The sequence below is a fragment of the Epinephelus moara genome, chromosome 16 (genome assembly GCF_006386435.1).
Source record: "Epinephelus moara isolate mb chromosome 16, YSFRI_EMoa_1.0, whole genome shotgun sequence".
Classification (NCBI taxonomy): Eukaryota; Metazoa; Chordata; class Actinopteri; order Perciformes; family Serranidae; genus Epinephelus; species Epinephelus moara.
The window spans coordinates 40,174,204-40,193,515 of record NC_065521.1 but is presented as its reverse complement, the minus strand read 5'-3'; the positions used below and the strand labels follow the sequence as shown (position 1 = coordinate 40,193,515).

At 42.5% G+C, this 19,312-nt stretch overlaps 1 protein-coding gene across 4 annotated transcripts in view; it reads right to left on the bottom strand.

The window, feature by feature from the left end:
- The window catches only part of acap3a (ArfGAP with coiled-coil, ankyrin repeat and PH domains 3a), a 113,093-nt gene extending 106,335 nt beyond the window's left edge, over positions 1–6,758 (bottom strand). For all 4 annotated transcript variants that reach the window (XM_050064833.1, XM_050064832.1, XM_050064834.1 and 1 more), the window contains exon 1: positions 6,559–6,758. In XM_050064833.1, coding sequence (XP_049920790.1) covers positions 6,559–6,605 — 47 coding nt within the window. In that variant the 5' untranslated portion in view covers positions 6,606–6,758. The remainder of the gene's footprint in view (positions 1–6,558) is intronic.
- Between the last annotated feature and the right edge of the window lie 12,554 nt (positions 6,759–19,312).

Below are 19,312 nucleotides of genomic sequence, written 5' to 3'. Positions count from 1 at the left end.
AACAAGTCAGTAATATGCTGCAGGTGATACTGAATCTGTGCTGGAGATATACACAACAATCCAAACACTGACGATGATGTTGTCGAAGCTATTCGACCATCCCACATGCAGTTTTTCTGACTAGAGTCGCCACGATTAGTCAATTAATCGATCAAAAGGAAATCTTGGCAAATATTTTGACAATCAAATAATCGTTTTAGTATTTTATTAAGCAAAAAAGCCAGACATTGGCTGGTTTAATGCTTCTTAAATATGAGAATTTGATGCTTTTCATTGCCATAAATGATAATAACCTGAAAAGCTTCAGATTTTTGGACTGTTGGTCGCATAAAACATACAGTTTGAAGACGTCACCCTGGACTCTGGGTATTCACACAGAGAATGTTTCAATGTTTTCGGACATTTTGTTGGCAAATCAAGTGACTGAGAAAATAATGGTTCGATTAATTGTCAATAGAATACAAAATCGTCATCTGTGTGGAGTTTAACTTTGGTGAAACTAGACGTGCAAATTTGCGCCGTTGACTGATAACAAGCTCTCTTGACAGTGCTGGTGATAGATGTATAAAGAGACCTGGATACAGTGTTCGATGAAGGACCCCCTTCGTTCCTATGAAAGTTGCTCAGTGGCACATGACGCCAGAAAGGTTTGACTTCTAGGGTATAAAATTACCCAGATTTCCTGCATCTTGGGGTCCACAGAGCAAGCAAACTGGAGACTTCCACCAGCTGAGCGGCTAACCTCTAGTTTAGCCTTCTGCTACCTTGAATGGGGATACAGTGATTTAATTGTGCAGCTCATTTAGACTTAAGAAATGTTATCAGACCAAATGGATCAAATTCTGGAAGTGAAACGAGTCATTTCACCAGGATTTGTGATGCTCAAAAAGATGTATCCACTAATTCACAGATGTCTCTTTCACAATGCAAGTCTTTTTGGGCCCAATGGCGTCATGTGACGGACTCAAAAGTTGTGACTCCACGGTTTGGCCGCTATTTCAAATTCACTTCAAAGCCTGCCGCTGTTTCTGGGGGCTCTGTGCTGACATTTGAGAGGACGGAGAGCCAGAGAGTCCAAAACAGAGGAAGGTGATGTAGCTTGTGCCATCTACTTTAATTTAACTGTCCTACACAAGAGGAGTGGTTTGCAGAGAGTTACAAGACAGGAGTCGACCGTACAAGTACGTCTAATGAATAAACTGTGAGAATGTACTCGTTAGCGACCGAGCTAAGCTAACTGACCATTAGCATGCTTGTTGGCTTGGAGAGCTTTATTTTCCCTCCTTGATGACTTTTTTATTGAATGAAGTGGTGCACAAAATGCCAGGAAAATGGAAATGGAACATAAAGAGAACCTCAAGGAGCTTCTGTCTGAACTATCGGTTAGCTCCGCAGCTACAACAGTTCATCACTAACCCTGCAAAAAGCCACTATCACCAAACTTCTAGTGTATAAAAGCAGAACTAGCTGGAGAAACAAAAGGCAGACACTGACTTCATCAATAAAGTACTCAATGTGATCTGTATTCCAACCAATTTAAAACGTATACATCACATAAACTTCAACAGAAGACACTGAGCCTCGATATTATCCTCCAGCAGCGTGCGAGTGTGACCTCACATTAACATGTCAGTGGGGAGAAAACAACTCAAACGTTGCCACTGTTGTGCCGGAGCAAACACAAACACCACAAGCTCCTGCAGCCGTGTAATCATCACAGACCACTTTCTCAAAACAGATGTGGAGCATCACTGGTTGCAAATCTCACATCTGTCCGGGTCGCAGTATCCATGGAGACCAAACAGTGAATACATACAGTTTGTTCAGGAGATCTGGACAGGACTGGTTATTCATCATTCTGACAGAGAGTGCTTAAACAGCAGATTTAAAAGAAGAGAAGAAAAACCTAATTACTACTATTTTGAGCTCCGTCTTGCTCTGAATACTCGGTGATAAATCGCTAAGTGCTGCAAACTGGAGTTAACAGGCGGAGAAGATCTGGGACATGTGACAGGTAATTGTAAAATCATGCAGGAACTGATTTCCTGTGTGATTTTACACATGTGGGAAGCGGAGTGGTCATGCCGATCCTCACAGCGAAAAAGCCTTGATTTTCGTGTACTGGCTGCTTCCTTCCAGTCATCCACCTCCAGGGTTGTTACATAACACAACATAGGGCCGCTTTTAGCTCCACAAAGGAAACCATTTGAATGCTCCCTGAAAAAACACTGTTACAGGCTCCAGTGGCTACAAGAACATGCGTCTACTTTGCCTCTTTCAGCGTCCCTTCTAGTCGTTTAAACATCCTGGGCAGCACATAAAAGACTCTTAACATAAGCTGGAGGAGAGTGCACAATAACTGAACGTGGAGTGTAAAGGAGCATCTCTCAGGCCGGCGACACAGTGCAGTATACGAGGAGGAGAAGAGGGTGTATTTTCGTTCCACATTCACACCTCCAGTCAAAGAACAGATAACTTTATCGACCAAAAAAAAAATATTCAGTGTCTCAGAGCCCTCACTAATGAGGTGGGTGACTCTTTAGCATGCAGCTTGTAGCCTCGCTGCTTAGCATATGAAGCAGTGAAGGAGAAGGTTAGAGCAAATACCCTTCACTCAGCACTTCCTGCCTGAGATGTGCCTTTCTCCAGCCCAGATGGCTGTCATTAAGGTGCCAGACCTGGAAGTCTTTGATTTACTTCAGAGCAGAGATTTAAACTCCCAGTTTTTACCTTAAGTTAAAGTCCTAGTTAAGGTTCCCTCAAAATAAAATTGGTTGCACAAAACACCCTTAAGTCTTCTCCTTAAGGTTTCCTTAAATTGTTCCCTTAAGAATTAATGGTTTTATTCTTGTCTTTGTCTTACACTTAAGGAATCCTGAGACGGTTGCACAAAAGACCTTAGCAACCAAAGCAAGGGGAAAAACCTTAAGGTAACTCTGACTCTGTCTTAACTGCAACATCACCGAGTTCATGGTGATAAATGAAAGAAACTACCACACACAAAAGTATCTTGCAACCAGGAGAACCAGATGGACACGCTTTTAATTTTACGCCTTAGATTTGACTGAATTCATTTTCGCTGCTACTTCCTACAATCGTTTCCTGGTATTTGGGGATCAAATTTACTTTGTAGTTGGTGCTTTCTATGATTGTATTCCTCCAGAAGTGTAATCTTCTCCTCCTCTGACCAATATGGTCATTGTCTTCTCCTCTTCTGCCATTTTTTCACTATCTCAACTTTGTGAGACGATAACAAGCGTCACAAGCGTGAGTTCAAGAAAACAAACAATCTCCGTGGGACCTTTTACTGCTGTAAAATCTCTTTCAATGCAATAAGTGAGTTAATGTTTTTCCTCAACTAAGGAACCTTTTTAGGGCATTCTGTGGAACTGTGAAAGTCCCTCAGCTAAGGAGAAATTAAGCCTTCAGTCTCATACTTAAGGAAAAAACGAGTAAGTAAGTTACTCAAACTTATACTCAAAAGTATACTTACTCAAAGTAGGCACTTACTTGAGCATTGCTATTTCACGTGACCCACTACATTTCAGAGGCATACACCAGCCATGTCGTCCGTTGGCATTATACGTTTCTGCATCCTCAAATACATTTGCATGTTTCATTCGTATCATATCAGCATTTCTGAAGTGAAGTTGCTGAATTTTTTGAGAAATCGAGGGGATGGTGGAGGACGTGACGCCTGCCAGGCTGCAGACGACTGTTCAAGACGGACAAACAATAACACCGGTTGTGATTTAGCGAGTCATTGCTGTTTTTCCTGCAGCTTTTTAGCAAACTTCCTGTTTCTTGTGAATGTGTCCCTTTGTGTCATTCTGTATTCACTCTAAATTCTTAGAGGTTTTTGTGAGTCTGTGAACGCAGTGCAGGTGGAGGTCTACATGAGTTCTTTATTTCCTCAGCAGCTGTTTGTGGAGTTTGAGTCGCAGGGTGGATAATTGATCAGTTGATCCGATTAGAGTTGATCAGATCAGATACATGGATGAGAGGAGCAGCTGATGCCGAGGCAGGAGAAGGTAAAGTTTCAGACCTGTGTCTGGTGTTCTGCTGCTCCGCCTGTGCCCAGAGTACGCTCTGTGCAATGAATAACCAAATGGTATATATACTCCAATAGAACTCCTAATGAACGGTCAAGTCCCAGCTATGGAAAATCAATGTGCTGGGCGGCTGAAAATGAATGAATGAGTGTGAAACCCTGGGGGATAGTGGCACAGAAGAGCATGTTCTTCAATGAGACACTGCTGCTTTTCCAGCAGGGATTTTGCCCCCAACACCGAGTCGTTCTGAACGGAAGGTGCCTCTTGGATGAGACGAAAAACATCTTCAAGATACTCAAGCAAGTCCAGTTGCCTACGATACAGCACTTGTGATGACTATGACCTGGATGATTGAGAATCTTCACCGAGATGTCCGAGTTGTCTGTCCAACCAGTGATTTCCTCTAAATGTACTAAACATTATTCCATATATACACAAAAACAGCAAAGACAAAAGAAGAGTCCAAAAGCTTTTTCATGCTTCCTTCATCATTAATCATCTCACAACCCCTCACATTGATCATGTGGCCCTTTGGAGTCGCCGAACCCAGAAACAGGGAACCACCAGACTGAACCTAACTGTATCTGATTCTGAAGTAGTAAAAACAAGCTTTACCACACTGATGCGTCTGTGTAAATCTAATAATCATTTCTTTCTGTAACCACTTATCCTGTTGGGGGTCACGGGGGGGCTGGAGCCTATCCCTGCTGACATTGGGTGAGAGGCAGGGTTCACCCTGGACAGGTCACCAGACTATCACAGGGCTGACACATGGAGACAGACAACCATTCACACTCACATTCACACCTACGGACAATTTAGAGTCACCAGTTAACCTGCATGTCTTTGGACTGTGGGAGGAAGCTGGAGCACCTGGAGAAAACCCATGCTGACACGGGGAGAACATGCAAACTGCTGTGAGGCCACAATGCTAACCACTGCACCAACGTGCCACCCTAATTAATAATCTGATACTGTAATAGTTCAGGTTCATTCTGCTTAATTTTTGCAGACTTCCTATGCATCCAGCCTTTGTTTATCACCTTTAAATGGTCCTTACTGCACATGCATGGTTTCCTTTTTTTCAGCACAAGCTCAGCTAAAAGTCTGACTTAACATTTAGTCAAATTAACAAAGCACAAAGTTGCCAGGCACCAAAAAAAATACAGAAAAATGCCCCAAAAAAGTACAAATATTAGTGATAATCACTTGAAATATTATCATAAAATGGTTCAAGGCTGCAATAAATATTGCTTCACTATGTATAAACAGAAATGCAGCTGAAAAAGTGTAAGATATAAGACTATAATACAGTTTATTTACATTTAAAGTTTTTTTATCCCATCATTTTTGTGCCTTTTTTTATTGAAATCACTACAAACATTACTAAAAGTGTGGTCTACAGACATTAATGAATCTCAGCTCATGATAAATAAGGTTTTGCAACTTAAAATGAGACCCGCTCATTGTTTTCAGTGCTGATAGGACAACGTCACATTGGTATTTTTACTCTTAAGGTCTTCCAGTGCTGCACAAGTATAAAAAAAAATCCCCTCTGAGAGTCTCTTGTCTCGCTGGGAGCAGAGGACCAGGTTCAGATGTGGGTGTAGAAAATTCCTGCCTTATTTATGTAACCCTTGGTGCACGGCGGTCAGGGGCTTTGGTGCAGGCTGAGTGGGGGAAACCTTCAGTTTGCTCTGATCCAATGATGAGTGACACGGTTTGAACTAGAGCTGATGCATCAATCAGGCAATGAAGTCATTTTTATTTAAAGCAAAAGTAAAGGAGTTTTTCTTTCCCTTATGTGCAAGTAAACTGAATATTTTGGGGGTTTAGGCTGCAAAACAAGACATCATGTTGAGCTTTAGGAATTTATGAGGTTAATTTCACCTCCTGTGACATTTATAGACCTGGCAATTAACTGACTGATCAATAATGAAGGATAATCATTGATTGCTGCTGCAGTCTGAACTCCATCATTTAGGCAGGAGCTCATTTACAAGAAAGTCAATCATCTCCATGCATTATCTGTATTTATGCCACATTAGGACTGTGGTGTTCTGATCACAGTGACCTCCTGGACACCATCTTAACTCTCAAATGATGCAGATATAAAGTATATAGCAGCAAAAGAGGAAATGCATGAAACAATCAGACAACGTGAGAACCAACAGATGACTTTGATCTCCACTCAGCCCATGTGACAACTCATACGGCTGCATTGCTCATCATCATGCCCACTGTAAGACATGACTGACCTGGAGGCTGTGAACACACGCATCACACTGATGGTCCAAAACTGTGACTGTGACCCAGACGCCGTTTCATCATGGCATTAAAATCCAACATGCAACATGACACATGAGACGCATGGAAACAGTTGCATTCACTGTCCGGGATAATTAATGTAAAAAAAACACCAGATATTGGTCTCATGTGAGAAATGTGGCGTTCAACAGTTCAAAGGATCAAATCAGGAGGAGGTTGCTGAGTTTCATGTTCTTACCTAAACCGGGGTGAATCTTTAATACATTCTTCGAAATCCACCGTCATCTTGGGCTGGAGAGTGCAGTGTAAACGCGGTTAAAACACGGGTTTCATGTCCCGGGTGAAGAGTAAAGCAGAGATGTTTAAGTATCCGATACAGTGATCAGGTCCTCCCGCCGTCTCCTGCTCGTGCAGCGGCTCAGTGACTCTCTCAGTCCCGCTCTGATCATCACGAGCTCCCGCAGCCAGTACTGGAGCCTCTGCTGCGTTCACGTGCTCCGGAGAAACTCGGATTTTTAAGATGCCACGTCCGAAATACAGCTTGTAGCCTGTAACTTCACATTTTCAACTGTTTTTTTATTCTATTTTATACTTAATACACTCCATTATTTAAAAAAGAAATATGCACTCTTTAGTCCAAGAGGTGTCACATGAGGACAGGTTAAGAAAATTAGATTATGATGTTACCATTGAGCATGCATGGGCAGATTATGAGACGGTAGGCCCCTGGGCACAGATATGCAAAGGGCCCCACCACCTCTCCTACATAGGAGCAAAATACACATACACTGTGGTGGGTTTGTGTCTCTTTGTAGTTGTTTGGGTTCCTTTGAGGTCATTTCATGTCTTTATTGGTCGTTATGTCGCGCTGTAGTCATTTTTTGTCTCTGTGGTAATATTTTGTGTCTTATTTAGGTAATTTCATGTCTCTTTTGGTCGGCACTTGGTAGTTGTTTTGTGTCTCCTTGTAGTTGTTTTGTGTCTCTTCGTGGTTGGTACCTGTCAATTTGAATGACATTTTGCAAGTTAAGTGCCTTGCTCAAGGGCACCTTGGCAGTGCCTAGGAGGTGAACAGGCACCTCTCCAGCTACCAGTCCACGCTCCATATTTTTGGTCCGGATGGGGACTCGAACAGGCGACCCTCCAGTTCCCAACCCAAATCCCTATGTGCTGAGCTACTGCCTGCTTTAATATGCAAAGCAATTTTATACGGGTGGCACAGTGGTTGCACTGTCGCCTCACAGCAAAAGGGTTCACTTCTGTGTGGAGTTTGCATGTTCTCCCTGTGTCAGCGTGGGTTTCCTCCAGGCGCTCCAGCTTCCTCCCACAGTCCAAAGACATGCAGGTTAACTGGTGACTCTAAAATTGTCCGTAGGTGTGAATGTGAGTGTGAATGGTTGTCTGTCTCTATGTGTCAGCCCTGTGATAGTCTGGTGACCTGTCCAGGGTGTACCCCGCCTCTCGCCCTATGTCAGCTGGGATAGGCTCCAGCCCCCCAGTGACCCCCAACAGGATACGGAAATGAATGAATGAATGAATTTTATACTTTACCTGTAATAGGGAGTCCCTGCTCCATCTCTCTCTCAGCTCAGGAGTCCTCGACCCCTGGAATAAGGTGGTTCTTTGAATTTAGTAAATGTTTCTCTCTACCACTGCTAACAGTGATAGTTACTTGTTACTCTGCAGATGAAGATCTTAAAAAACGTATAAGCATATAAAATATAATGCATTTGCATTTAGTCAATCAAACCACCCCCAACAAGTATTCACAGTGAAATGTACTCTAAGTAAGTGAAGACCTACGTATTCTTAGAGCAGACCCAGTCAGAGTGCTATAATATTGTATATAGAATATGATTATGCATTATCACATACGCAGCGTTTTAATGAGGTAGCTGATTGAGGTCAGGCTAATTTGACTACTTGGACAAAATTACATGATATTGTATACATTAATCATATTTTAAAAATCTTAATCTTTAAAGTAACTGGTAGCTACAGATGTCAATATATAGTTGAATAAAAAGAACATTATTTCCTTCTGAGGTGTAGTGATAGCCCATAAAGTAGAATAAAATGTATGTTTTTAAGTAAATTACAAGAACCTCAAGCTTGTACTTAAGTACAGTTACTGAGTAAATGTACCTTGTTACGTTTCACCCCTGATCACAGCAAATTCCTTCATTTGAAAGCTGCACAGTATCGTTTTGCACAGAACTCTCACATTTCCGACAGCCCCTGAAAGCAACACGTGCTCATCCCTCTGCATGAGAATGAGAAGAGCGCTGACGTCACGCTCCATCTCATTTGAATGAATACAACACGTGCAATAATCTCATGCAGTGTAGATATGAAGCAGCCCACATGTGACAGATGTGTCCTCCTTATAGTCACTTGTTTTTTAATGTCTTCCATTGAAACAGCAAAAATAAAATGTTTTCAGCCAGATGAAAAATATGTTAGTTTGCTGTGCTGGTAACTATGATCACTCTTGCTCTGTTATTTTTTGCATTTTCAGTAATTGAAGACAAAATAATTCTTTGTTTCTGACATTTTTCAGCCACATACTGATCAGAGGAGTGTGATGAAGGTATTTTTATACTCTCAAGTGTGTTAACTCGAGCAGTGAATAAGCAAACGCCCACAGTGTCTTCAGTTACTGCTCCTCAGAGATGCTCCCACAGTCAGATTTACACCTCTGATACAGTATGTCAGATCATTCTGTTTTTACTGCTGCACAAGCTGTGAAATCTATTTAATGTAAAAGCATTACTCAGTGAAACTAATTGCTTGGTTCAAAACACACTTTAAAGAAACCTTTAACACGTCCTCGGGTATCTACTTTCCCATGCCGCTGTTAAATGAGGGTATCTTAAGTGCATCCATTTCCCCAGCAAGGCTATTATTAATTCACAGGAAATGGGAAAGCTTGGAGAAAGAGCGCCTGCTTGGGATTTCACTGCAGGATTTCATAGAGCGCCATTGTTCCTTCCGATCCCGGCTTTAAAAAGGCTGCGGCTCAGGCCATGAATGGAGATGATCTCATCCACTCTCAGCAGAGGTGTCTTTGACTGAACCACCATCAGTTCACTGATACGACTGAGTCTCAGAGGGGCGATACGGACTTTATCAGCTGTTGCAGCGGTTTGTTGTGTTAAAACGTTTGCTTTTTTAGCCACACAAGGGAGAGTGATGTCGGTTGGTTGATCTCCCGCTTTGGTCCAGACCAAAATATTTCAACAACTTAAGGATTGCCGTGAAATGTACCTTCATGGTTCCCAAATGATTGCCTCAAAATGTATAGACCTTTATGGATGAGCTGCAATAACTGTGTTGATCCACCCTAACATTTCATCCAGTGCCATCACCATATCTATCCAATAGTTTATTTTATGGTTCTGTTTTTATTTTTCACAGTTAAGAAGGAGCTGAGCCGGAAGGCGAATCTTTCGATTTACTGGTCCACCTACCTGCTTACCTATGGTCATGAGCTCTGGGTAGTGACTGAAAGAATGAGATCATGGATACAAGTGGCCAAAATGAGCTTTCTCCGTGGGGTGTCTGGGCTCAGCCTTAGAGATAGGGTGAGGAGCTTGGACATCCGGAGGGAGCTCGGAGTAGAGCCGCCACTCCTTTGTGTCGAAGGGGCCAGTTGAGGTGGTTTGGGCTAGAGTGCAGCTTGGACCGCATTTTCCTGACCGAACCCAACCCGAGTCCAAGACAGTTATAACCGAGTCTGGCCTGACCCTGACAATCTTTCTGATTTTTAAGTCCGAACCCGTCCCGAGCCTGATGCAGTTTGTTACCTGACATAGTTATTGTTATTATGGTTATAGTGAATACTATGGCACTTGAATTATTGTTATTATGGTTATAGTGAATACTATGGCACTTGAATAGGCCATAGCACAACATAGCAGCAGGTCAAGAGGGCCGAACCCGAACCAAACCTTAGCAAAATTTCTGAATTGTTAGCCGAACCTGGCCCAACCCGTCAAGTTCCGATGAGTCCCGTCGGGTATCCACACTCTGGTTCAGGCATCTGATCAGGTTCCTCCTGGGCGCCTCCCGTTAGAGGTGTTCTGGGCACGTCCCACAGATAGGAGGCCCGGGGCAGACCCAGAACACACTGGAGGGATTACATATCTCATCTGGCCTGGGAACACCTTGGGGTCCCCCAGGAGGAGCTGGAAAGTGTTGCTAGGGAGAGGGACATCTGGGGTGCTTTGCTTTGCCTGCTGCCCCTGCGACCCAGCCCTGTATAAGTGGATGAAAATGGATGGATGCATAGTTTGTTTTATGGCCAAATATCTATAAAATTAATGGCATTCCCATCAGCCTCAGCTACACTTTGTGTTTGGTGCTAATTTTTCAGATGTTAGCATGCTAACACGCTAAACTGCGATGATGTACATAAACATTATACCTGCTGAACATCAGCATACCATGCTGCAATCATGTGTCCCTCCATTTCTGAAGCTGGGAAGTTGTTCTTCCGACTTCATCAGAAATCAGCGTAGGTGGATTTACCCTGGGTTTAGTAGTAGGAACTCAAACTTGGAGTGGCGTTCCATCGTCCCTTTGTGAGTAGAAGGTTGGAAATTTTCCAGTTCCCAGTTGAACACAACATTAAACAGGAACACCTAAGTCTTCTGACTTCCCTCACGATCCCCCCTCTCCCTCTCCCTCTCCGCCTCATCCCCAGTTCCTCTTACTAATCTGGGATCAAAGCACCTACTGCTTCTTTATAAAGGCGCTGAGTCAGAAGTCGGTGGATCTGAAAAGTGCACACTGCTGGAGAAACTTCAGAGCAAACTTGGTAGCATGCATATAACCTATACCAGTCTGGATTTTATTAGAGCAGCAGCACATGAACGTAGCTGCAGACATTTAGGATCACCTTCAGCATGAATTATAATAACTGATGATCCCTTCACTTTTCATCTATTATTGTCAGGTCATCAGATTAAATTCTTTGGTTACCTGCAAAACTAATCACATTCCCAACAGCCTCTGCTGTGATTTGTGTTTTGTGCTAATTAGCAAATGTTAGCATGCTAACACACTAAACTAAGATGGTGAACATGTTAGACATTGCACCTGCTACACATCAGAGCAAATGCTGATAATAGTATTTAGCTTAGATCAGACAGAAAACAGCCTGCTGTTACTGATTTTGTTTTACTGTTAGACAGATCCAGGTTAGCCGTTTCCCTGTTTCCAGTCTTTATGCTAAGCTAAGATAACCTGCTGCTAACTGTTGCTATATATTTAGAGGTTTAGTGTTTAGGATTTAGGGGGCTATATTGGATGAAATGGAATATAATATAGAAAGTATGTTTTCTTTAGTGTATAATCACCTGAAAATAGGAATTGTTGTGTTTTCGTCACTTTAGAATGAGCTGTTTAAATCTACATAAGAAGTGGGTCCTTGTCCACGGGATCACCATGTTGCATCCCCTTGTTTCTACAGGAGCCCACAATGGACATAGAGGACGTTTATGTGACATTTACTGGCTCTAGATGAGGCCATTCTCGTTTTTGTGTCGGCCACGGTAGTTAGCAGCCCTTCCATGGCAAAAACACAGATTTTTTTTTATTACGTGAAACTGCTTTATTCAGTGGTTATACCCTTTAAAATCACTGGGTCCATTTGTTTTGGGGAGGAAGAGACCTCTGTGGATAATTCTGTTCCTGGTAAAAAACTCCTGAGTGTCTGGATCTTAAGTTATCCTAGGGAAAAGGTGAGCACACATTAGCAGGTGCTGGGCTAGTGACCCATCTCCAACATACCAAACAGCACAGGAGAAACATTGAGCCCATGTTTACACGAAAACGATCCACGGAAAACAGAATCGTTTCTCATTTTCGTTTTGAAAAAAGTTCTGCGTTTAGACGACAACATTTTGATAACAATCGCCATGCACACGGATCCGCAAAAATGCTGCAGTATACATGCCAGGCCAGTAGTTGGCGGTGTAACGCTTACGCTTCCTTCTACAGAGCAGCGATGTATAAACAAACAAAATGGCAACTGCACAAACGTTTGTCTGGACGGACGACGAGGTGGCGTTGCTACAGTAAATCTACACTATGATGGGGAAGCATTGATAAATTCAATAAGGTGAGCAGCACAAGCAGAGCTCAGGAGTCCGCCATTGTTGTTGTGATGGTCGACTTTGTCGCGCATGCCTAGTGACTGGAAGCGTAATGCACATGTGCGAAAAGTCTCCGTTTTCAGAGGAACTGCATATCGCAAGTTTACATGACAACGGAGATGCTGCCGTTTCCAAAAAATTGCACTCTGGAACCCGTTTTCAAATCGTTGCGTTTTCAGGCACCCAAATCGCCGCTGTCGTGTAAAAGATCAGCCAAAACGCAACTAAAGTTTACCGTTTTCAGCTGAAATCATTGTCGTATAAACGGGACCTGATTTGAAATTTTATTCAGTGTTTTTACCAGTTTAAATCATCTGGTCCATTTGTTTGGGAGAGGAAGAGACCTCTGTGGATAATTTGGCTCTCAGTAAAACCTCCTGAACAATGAACATTGAAGGAATCCTAACCAGGAGAAGTTTCTGCTGGTTGCAATCTCTAATCCTCACCACTAGATGCCACTAAATCCCCTTAAATCTTACACACTGGACCTTTAAGGTGCTGTATACGACATTCAGAGCATATCTATGATTCAGAGTCTGACTCAGGTTGCTAGCACACGTTTCTTAATAAGGAGGTGGCTGAGCTGGTGGCTAGCAGCTAATGGTGCTAACACCCTCAACAGTGCAAACAATGGTTAAAGTGTTCACAGAGCTAATCTAATCTAATCTTGGGGGGAACCGAACTGTGGGTGCTACGCTATTGTGATGATGCAGTAGGTTGGGGAGACGTTATCAGTGCTAGCCGCTGTGTAATAGCAGTGAGCTAGCCAATGGGATAGATACGCAGGGCTCACATGCACGTGCCACTGGCCCGACCATCAACAACGAACAAAGAAGCTTGGAGTACATGACACACAGTAACTTTGATCAGGATACATTACACCACTGTATCTTTCAGGGGCTGCCAGATATGAGAGTGGGGTATTTCAGCAAGAAAGCATGTGTTTCCCAAAATGTCGTACTATTCCTTTAAGATTTGGGAATCAGTGAGGAAGTCTAATGATGAACAGAATTAGGTGCTTGACAGCAGGATGATTTGCACTGGAGACTGCTCTGCTATCACATCAATAATGGACTGTTCACCCCCCGCTGCTATTGTTTCCTGTGTGTCATCTCACAGGAGCAGAGATGAGGCTCTTCTGCCTTTGTGCAGGGAGAAGTGAGTGGAAGGGAGCTGTCGACTCCCATTTTTGCTCCCATCAGCGGCCCTCTCATGGCAGACACAAGCACTGCTGCGGCGTGGAATCACTGGGAGAGATGTGTGGGTCTCTGGGAGGGTGACCTACTTTTGCTCCCCCTCTTTGGTCTGCTGGAGAGAGCTGTGAGTTGCACTGCTGAGCACACAGCTTGTAATGTTATCCCTTCTGACTGCAGGTGCAGGGCTCTACAAGCCGCCACCGACGAGGCATGTACAGATGCTGCATGAATGTTCTGTATTATGCATGCATATGTCTTCTCAGCACAGACTCACTCCAAATTCCCAAGTCTATTTTAAATTAATTTTAATCTTGCCATAGGACTGCTGCGCTCACACTAGTGACGATATGTGTGTGTGCTAAATGTCGTTAGAAGTTAGATGGCAGTGGCATGATCATAGTATTGTAGTATATGTGTTATACTGTTTATGCTTTTGACAGAGCTCTGCAGACTTCGCTTTGGTTAGAGGAGTAGATTGACACCACTCTTGTATTGTACAGCGAATGTGAAGCTACAGCCAGTTAGCTTAGCTTAGCACAAAGACTGGAAACAGCAGGAAACACCTAACTTCTGTCCACTAGTAGTTAAAAAAACCAAAACAAAAAAAAACAGTGGAGACTCCAGGAAGTTACTGGTTCCTGCCAAGAAATACTCCAGCACTTAACTCCAACATAAACAGCCCAGCCACGAGAAGAAAGTGTTGGCATTGTATATTCCTGCAAACCAAGGATACATTACAATGGTATATTTTATTCGTACCACATTGTTTCTAAAGTGACGTAGTACACAAGCTGTAGAGGAGGAGGGGATGGTCCGTGTCACCTAGGTGAGACACCTGCCAAGCTGCAGACCACTGTTTGAGACCAACAAACAACAAACATGGTTGTGTATTAGCGACATATTGCTGACACCGTGGATAGTTCCATGAAAAGCAGTTCTCAAAATCGCTGCATTTCTTGTCAGGATAGTGTAACAAAAAGCTTTTTTTTTAACCAAGAAGTGCCAAGAAAAGTATTTATTTTTTTTACCAAGACACTGCTGCATATCTAGCAGGGATTGTGCCCCCAGATTTTAATTTTATTTTAACCGTTTGAAACCTGAGCAAAATACAATAATGATAAAATTTATTTGAGATAGCACCTTTCACAGAAATGAAATTCACAAAATACAATCAATAAAAAAGGCAATATAACAAATAAAACAAAGCAACAAAAGGAAAGTAAAGCAAAGAGCAAATACAGGCTACAGAGGCCTCGAACAGAAACATGCCAGGGAACAAGCGCTGGACAATTTAGGTTGGGGCAAAGGCCATTTTGAAAACATGGGTCTTCAGTTGTTATTCTAAAAATTTCAAAAGAGTCCGTAGACTGTAAACCTAATGGAAGAGAGTTCCAAAGCGTTGGAGCCACGACTTTAAAGGCACGAAATTGGCTTGGTTTCTTTCAAAAACATGGGAACAAGGCAATGAGCATTGAAAGAAGAAATGACCCAAAAAATTTGCAAGAAATTAGTAAAAAGACAAAATTATAAACAAGGAAATTAGTTTAAAAAAGGAAAAAAGAAAATAAAGTTAAAACACACAACATAATTTTTCTTATGCTTTTTTTCGTTTTCCTAGCTTTTAAAAATTAATTTCTTTCTTTATAATTGTGGAACATTTCTTACCTAGTTTGCTCATTGCTCTTTTCCCATGTTTTTAAAAGAAATTGCACCAATTAGCTCAGGGTTCAAAGGTTTGAAAACTTGTGAACAGCATCTGAAAGCAGCACAAGAAAAGTAATGGCGCTAGGTTTCAAAGGGTTCAGCCAAAACACGATCTTTTCCTAACCATGACCAAGTGGTTTCTGTGCCTGAACCCACCCAGATGTAAACTGTGAATTGTTGTTCGTCTGCTTCAGTATTGCACGGATAGAAAAACAACATATAATGTATTTATTGATGAGTTGAGGTGCTGGTATGCAGATTTTGTTACTATTGAAAAGTTTAGCGGTGGTGGTGGTAGTTCCCAACCTGGGGATTGGGACAACAAAGGGTCACGAAATGAGGAACAGGATAGAAAAGCAGCAAAAACAGTATCTGTTGCACCAAACAGTCACTGTAATGTTTCCTTTTCTTATGTGCATTATTGTACAACTCAGATTCAAATGATTGAAACCAGGTCTTTGGTTTAAACTGATAATAACTGGTAGAAGACGCTTCCAGTTCCCGTCAAATCTGATCTAAAGAACACAGCATGTTGTGATTATAACAATCATTTTAATAAATTATATTCTCGTTTTGCATACTGGGTCACATCCAGAAGCCCTTGACACATGACCTTTCTGTGTTACCATAAAGCTGTTTGCTGTCATGCTAACATCACTGCTGACTTATTTAGCAGCCCTGCCAATGCACATTAGCCCGTGTAGCTAATGTCTCAGCCAAAGTGCCTCTGCAGCTCTAAGCGTCGCTCCTGGGGGTGTTACGCCCACCAGCAGCACGACTTCCACTGCATCAGCAGAATAACTTTTAGGGTGGAGGTGCTTTTAATTCAGCTGTATGTTTTCATGGTCCTCCAACAGAGCCCATGAAACCCCTGAAAGCAACGCTGTTCCTCTACATTCTTGAGCTAACGTGTACAAGGTCTACAGAATCTCATTTTCATGGGGATCCTCTGAATACAAATACAAAACAAAAACATATACACAAAACTGCATTACGTAACGAACACTACAAATACACAGACACAGGCATCTTGCTCACCATCTCCCACACACCCCCTGCCCTCAGCTGTTGTACAAGAAAAATTAGACCTGGATACTGTGACCTCAAATAGTTACACAGCAGTTCTCAGTATGGCATTTTAAAAACATGAGCGAGTTGTTTTTGAGATGTGAATATAAAGTAAGTCCTGAAGCAGCGGAAAGAGGCAATAGATCCCAAGAAAAGTAGAAGATTATTACAATCAGATGGAGCTTTGTACTGGAATGACCTGCGTCCAGCGTCCTTGAAAATTCTGTAGACAAGGAAAAAGGGATGTTGCATATGTCTAAGAGGATATGAGGAATTACATGGAGTTAAAAACTGTTTCAAATATAAAGGACAATTGAAATCAACGCATTTGAAAATGAATCGAACCCAGTGCCTTCTAGATTTAGGCTGACTAAAGGAATGATTCAACTTTTTTGGTAAATACAAATATTTACTTTCCTTCTAAGAGACGAGCAAATTAATCAGCACATTCTCACTCTGACGTCGTCACATATTGACGTTTTGGTCATGGACTTTCCACGTCCACATACGACGCAGTAAAGGTACCCTGGGTGTGTCGGTTGTCGACGTTCTGGGACACCGTGTCAACTTCTGCCTGTTACATGCATTGTCCACTGTCAAGATACACCTCGGCTTTCACAGGAAATGTAACGTGTACATGCAGTCTCTTTCAAAATAAACGCACTACGTTGCTACAACACCGCGGTTGGATGTTTTTTTCCTTCACCAACAAAAGCAACATGGTTGGGTTTAGGAACAAAGAACAGGGTTTGGCTTCAGAATCTTATGGGAAACAAACACCACTCTCTCAGTTGAAAGTCGATGTTTGTTTGACCCATGCACCACCAATCCCACCCACCACACTCGGACTTTTACTGCCTTAAATTTCGTCTTTGTCCCGCTACGTCTCCCCCTGACTATAACAGCAACCGGTGGCGTATCATGCCGACGTTAAAGGACACCTTTTTTCATTTGTTTCTGACGTTGCAAGTCACTGCCCAAGCGCCAGATTTCGACAACTTTGGAGCCAGATTGGGCTCGATTAATACTGTTCTTACACAGGAGAGTGGTATCGGTCTTCTCGTCTAGTTTGAAAGTGAATAAGCAAAATACATGTCAAACTATTTCTTGAAGGCCTTCTTTGTTATAGCTAGATCTGGATGAACAGGTGACATATTTCTTTTGCTGATACAGCTTAAGCCACATAGTTTATTTTCCTGAGGACGTCAGCTGCTTTGCTACATCCCTCATGACCGAGTGTCACCATTCATGGAACTTTACCATCCTTCCACCTGTGGCGGCAGCGAGGATTAGGATTGCCTCTGGGCATCTTAATATTTGATACGAGTCTAGCTGACGCAGTGAAACACTCTTCCTGAAAAGTACTTTCCTTTGTTTCAGGTGTTACAGCTTTGACCCAGTACTCACCCCATCCTCTCTTTATGGGATCCTGTCACAGTCTCCCTCACAGGAATCACTGACAGGAACAACTTACTGCAGAGCGGATAAGGAGCTGGGCCAGCACTGACGGGCTTTGGGCCGTAAAGCCTGCGACTCCTTAAGCAATTAGGCTTACCCTAACACGATTAACACACAATGGAGCCAAGGTCAAAACTTCTAATGACTCGCTGCTCCTGAGACAGTCTGTTTATTAGTACAGTGGGTTCTTAATAGACTGACATGCTAAGTGATCCGATAAGGTGCTAATGAGTGGTTCACTAATACAGAATCTGTGGTGCATTAGTTCTTCTGTGCATGTGTAGGCACTAGATGTATTTTATTCAGGTAAGACTTTTTAGGAATAGTTTGACTTTTGGGGATATGCTATGAAAGGATCAATATCACTGTGTAAACTAAATATAAAGCAGGACCCAGGATATTGTTAGCTTTGCTCAGTTCACCTGGACGCAGAGGGAAACAACCAGCCTGGTTCTGTCCGAATGTAAACTTCACATTTTGCAACTTTCATAAGGGAACAGTTTATATGATTTAGGAGGTATTTAGTGGCATCTAGTGGTGAGGATGGCATATTGCAACCAGCTGGAACTTCTCCCGGTTAAAATTCCTTCAGTGTTCACCAGTAAGGAGGTTTTTACTGGGAGCCAAACTATCCATAGAGGTCTCCTCCTCTCCAAAACAAACTGACCAGGTGATTTAAAGCTGTAAAAATACTGAATAAAGCAGTTTCATGTTAAAATCAGTGTTTCTCTAATGCTGTTTAGCATGTCGTAGACAGGTTACTAGCCCAGCACCTGGTAATATGTGCTGCTAATCTCTGATAACTTAAGATCCAGACGTTCAGGAGGTTTCTACTGGGAACTATCACGAGCCAGTGAAATTCTCATGAACATCTGTTCTGGGCTACTGTAGAAACATGGTGGACAAGGACCCACTTCCTATGGCTCATTCTACAGTGACGAAAACACTTTTTTCCCCCCAATACTATAGTTGCGGAGGGGCTTATCACTTCAGTGGCCATTGTGAAAATGCAAACCGCCCTATCTGGGACAGTGTTTGGTTTGTTCGTTCTGGGCTACTATAGAAATATGGCAATCCCGCTCCCTTTGTAGATATAAACTATATCAATCTAGATATACACTGAACAAAAATATAAACGCAACACTTTTGTTTTCGCTCCCATTTTTCGTGAGCTGAACTCAAATATCTAAAACTTTTTCTACATACACAAAAGACCATTTCCCTCAAATATTGTTCACGAAACGTCTAAATCTGTGTTAGTGAGCACTTCTCCTTTGCCGAGATAATCCATCCCACCTCACAGGTGTGGCATATCAAGATGCTGATTAGACAGCATGATTATTGCACAGGTGTGCCTTAGGCTGGCCACAATAAAAGGCCACTCTGAAATGTTCAGTTTTGCTTTATT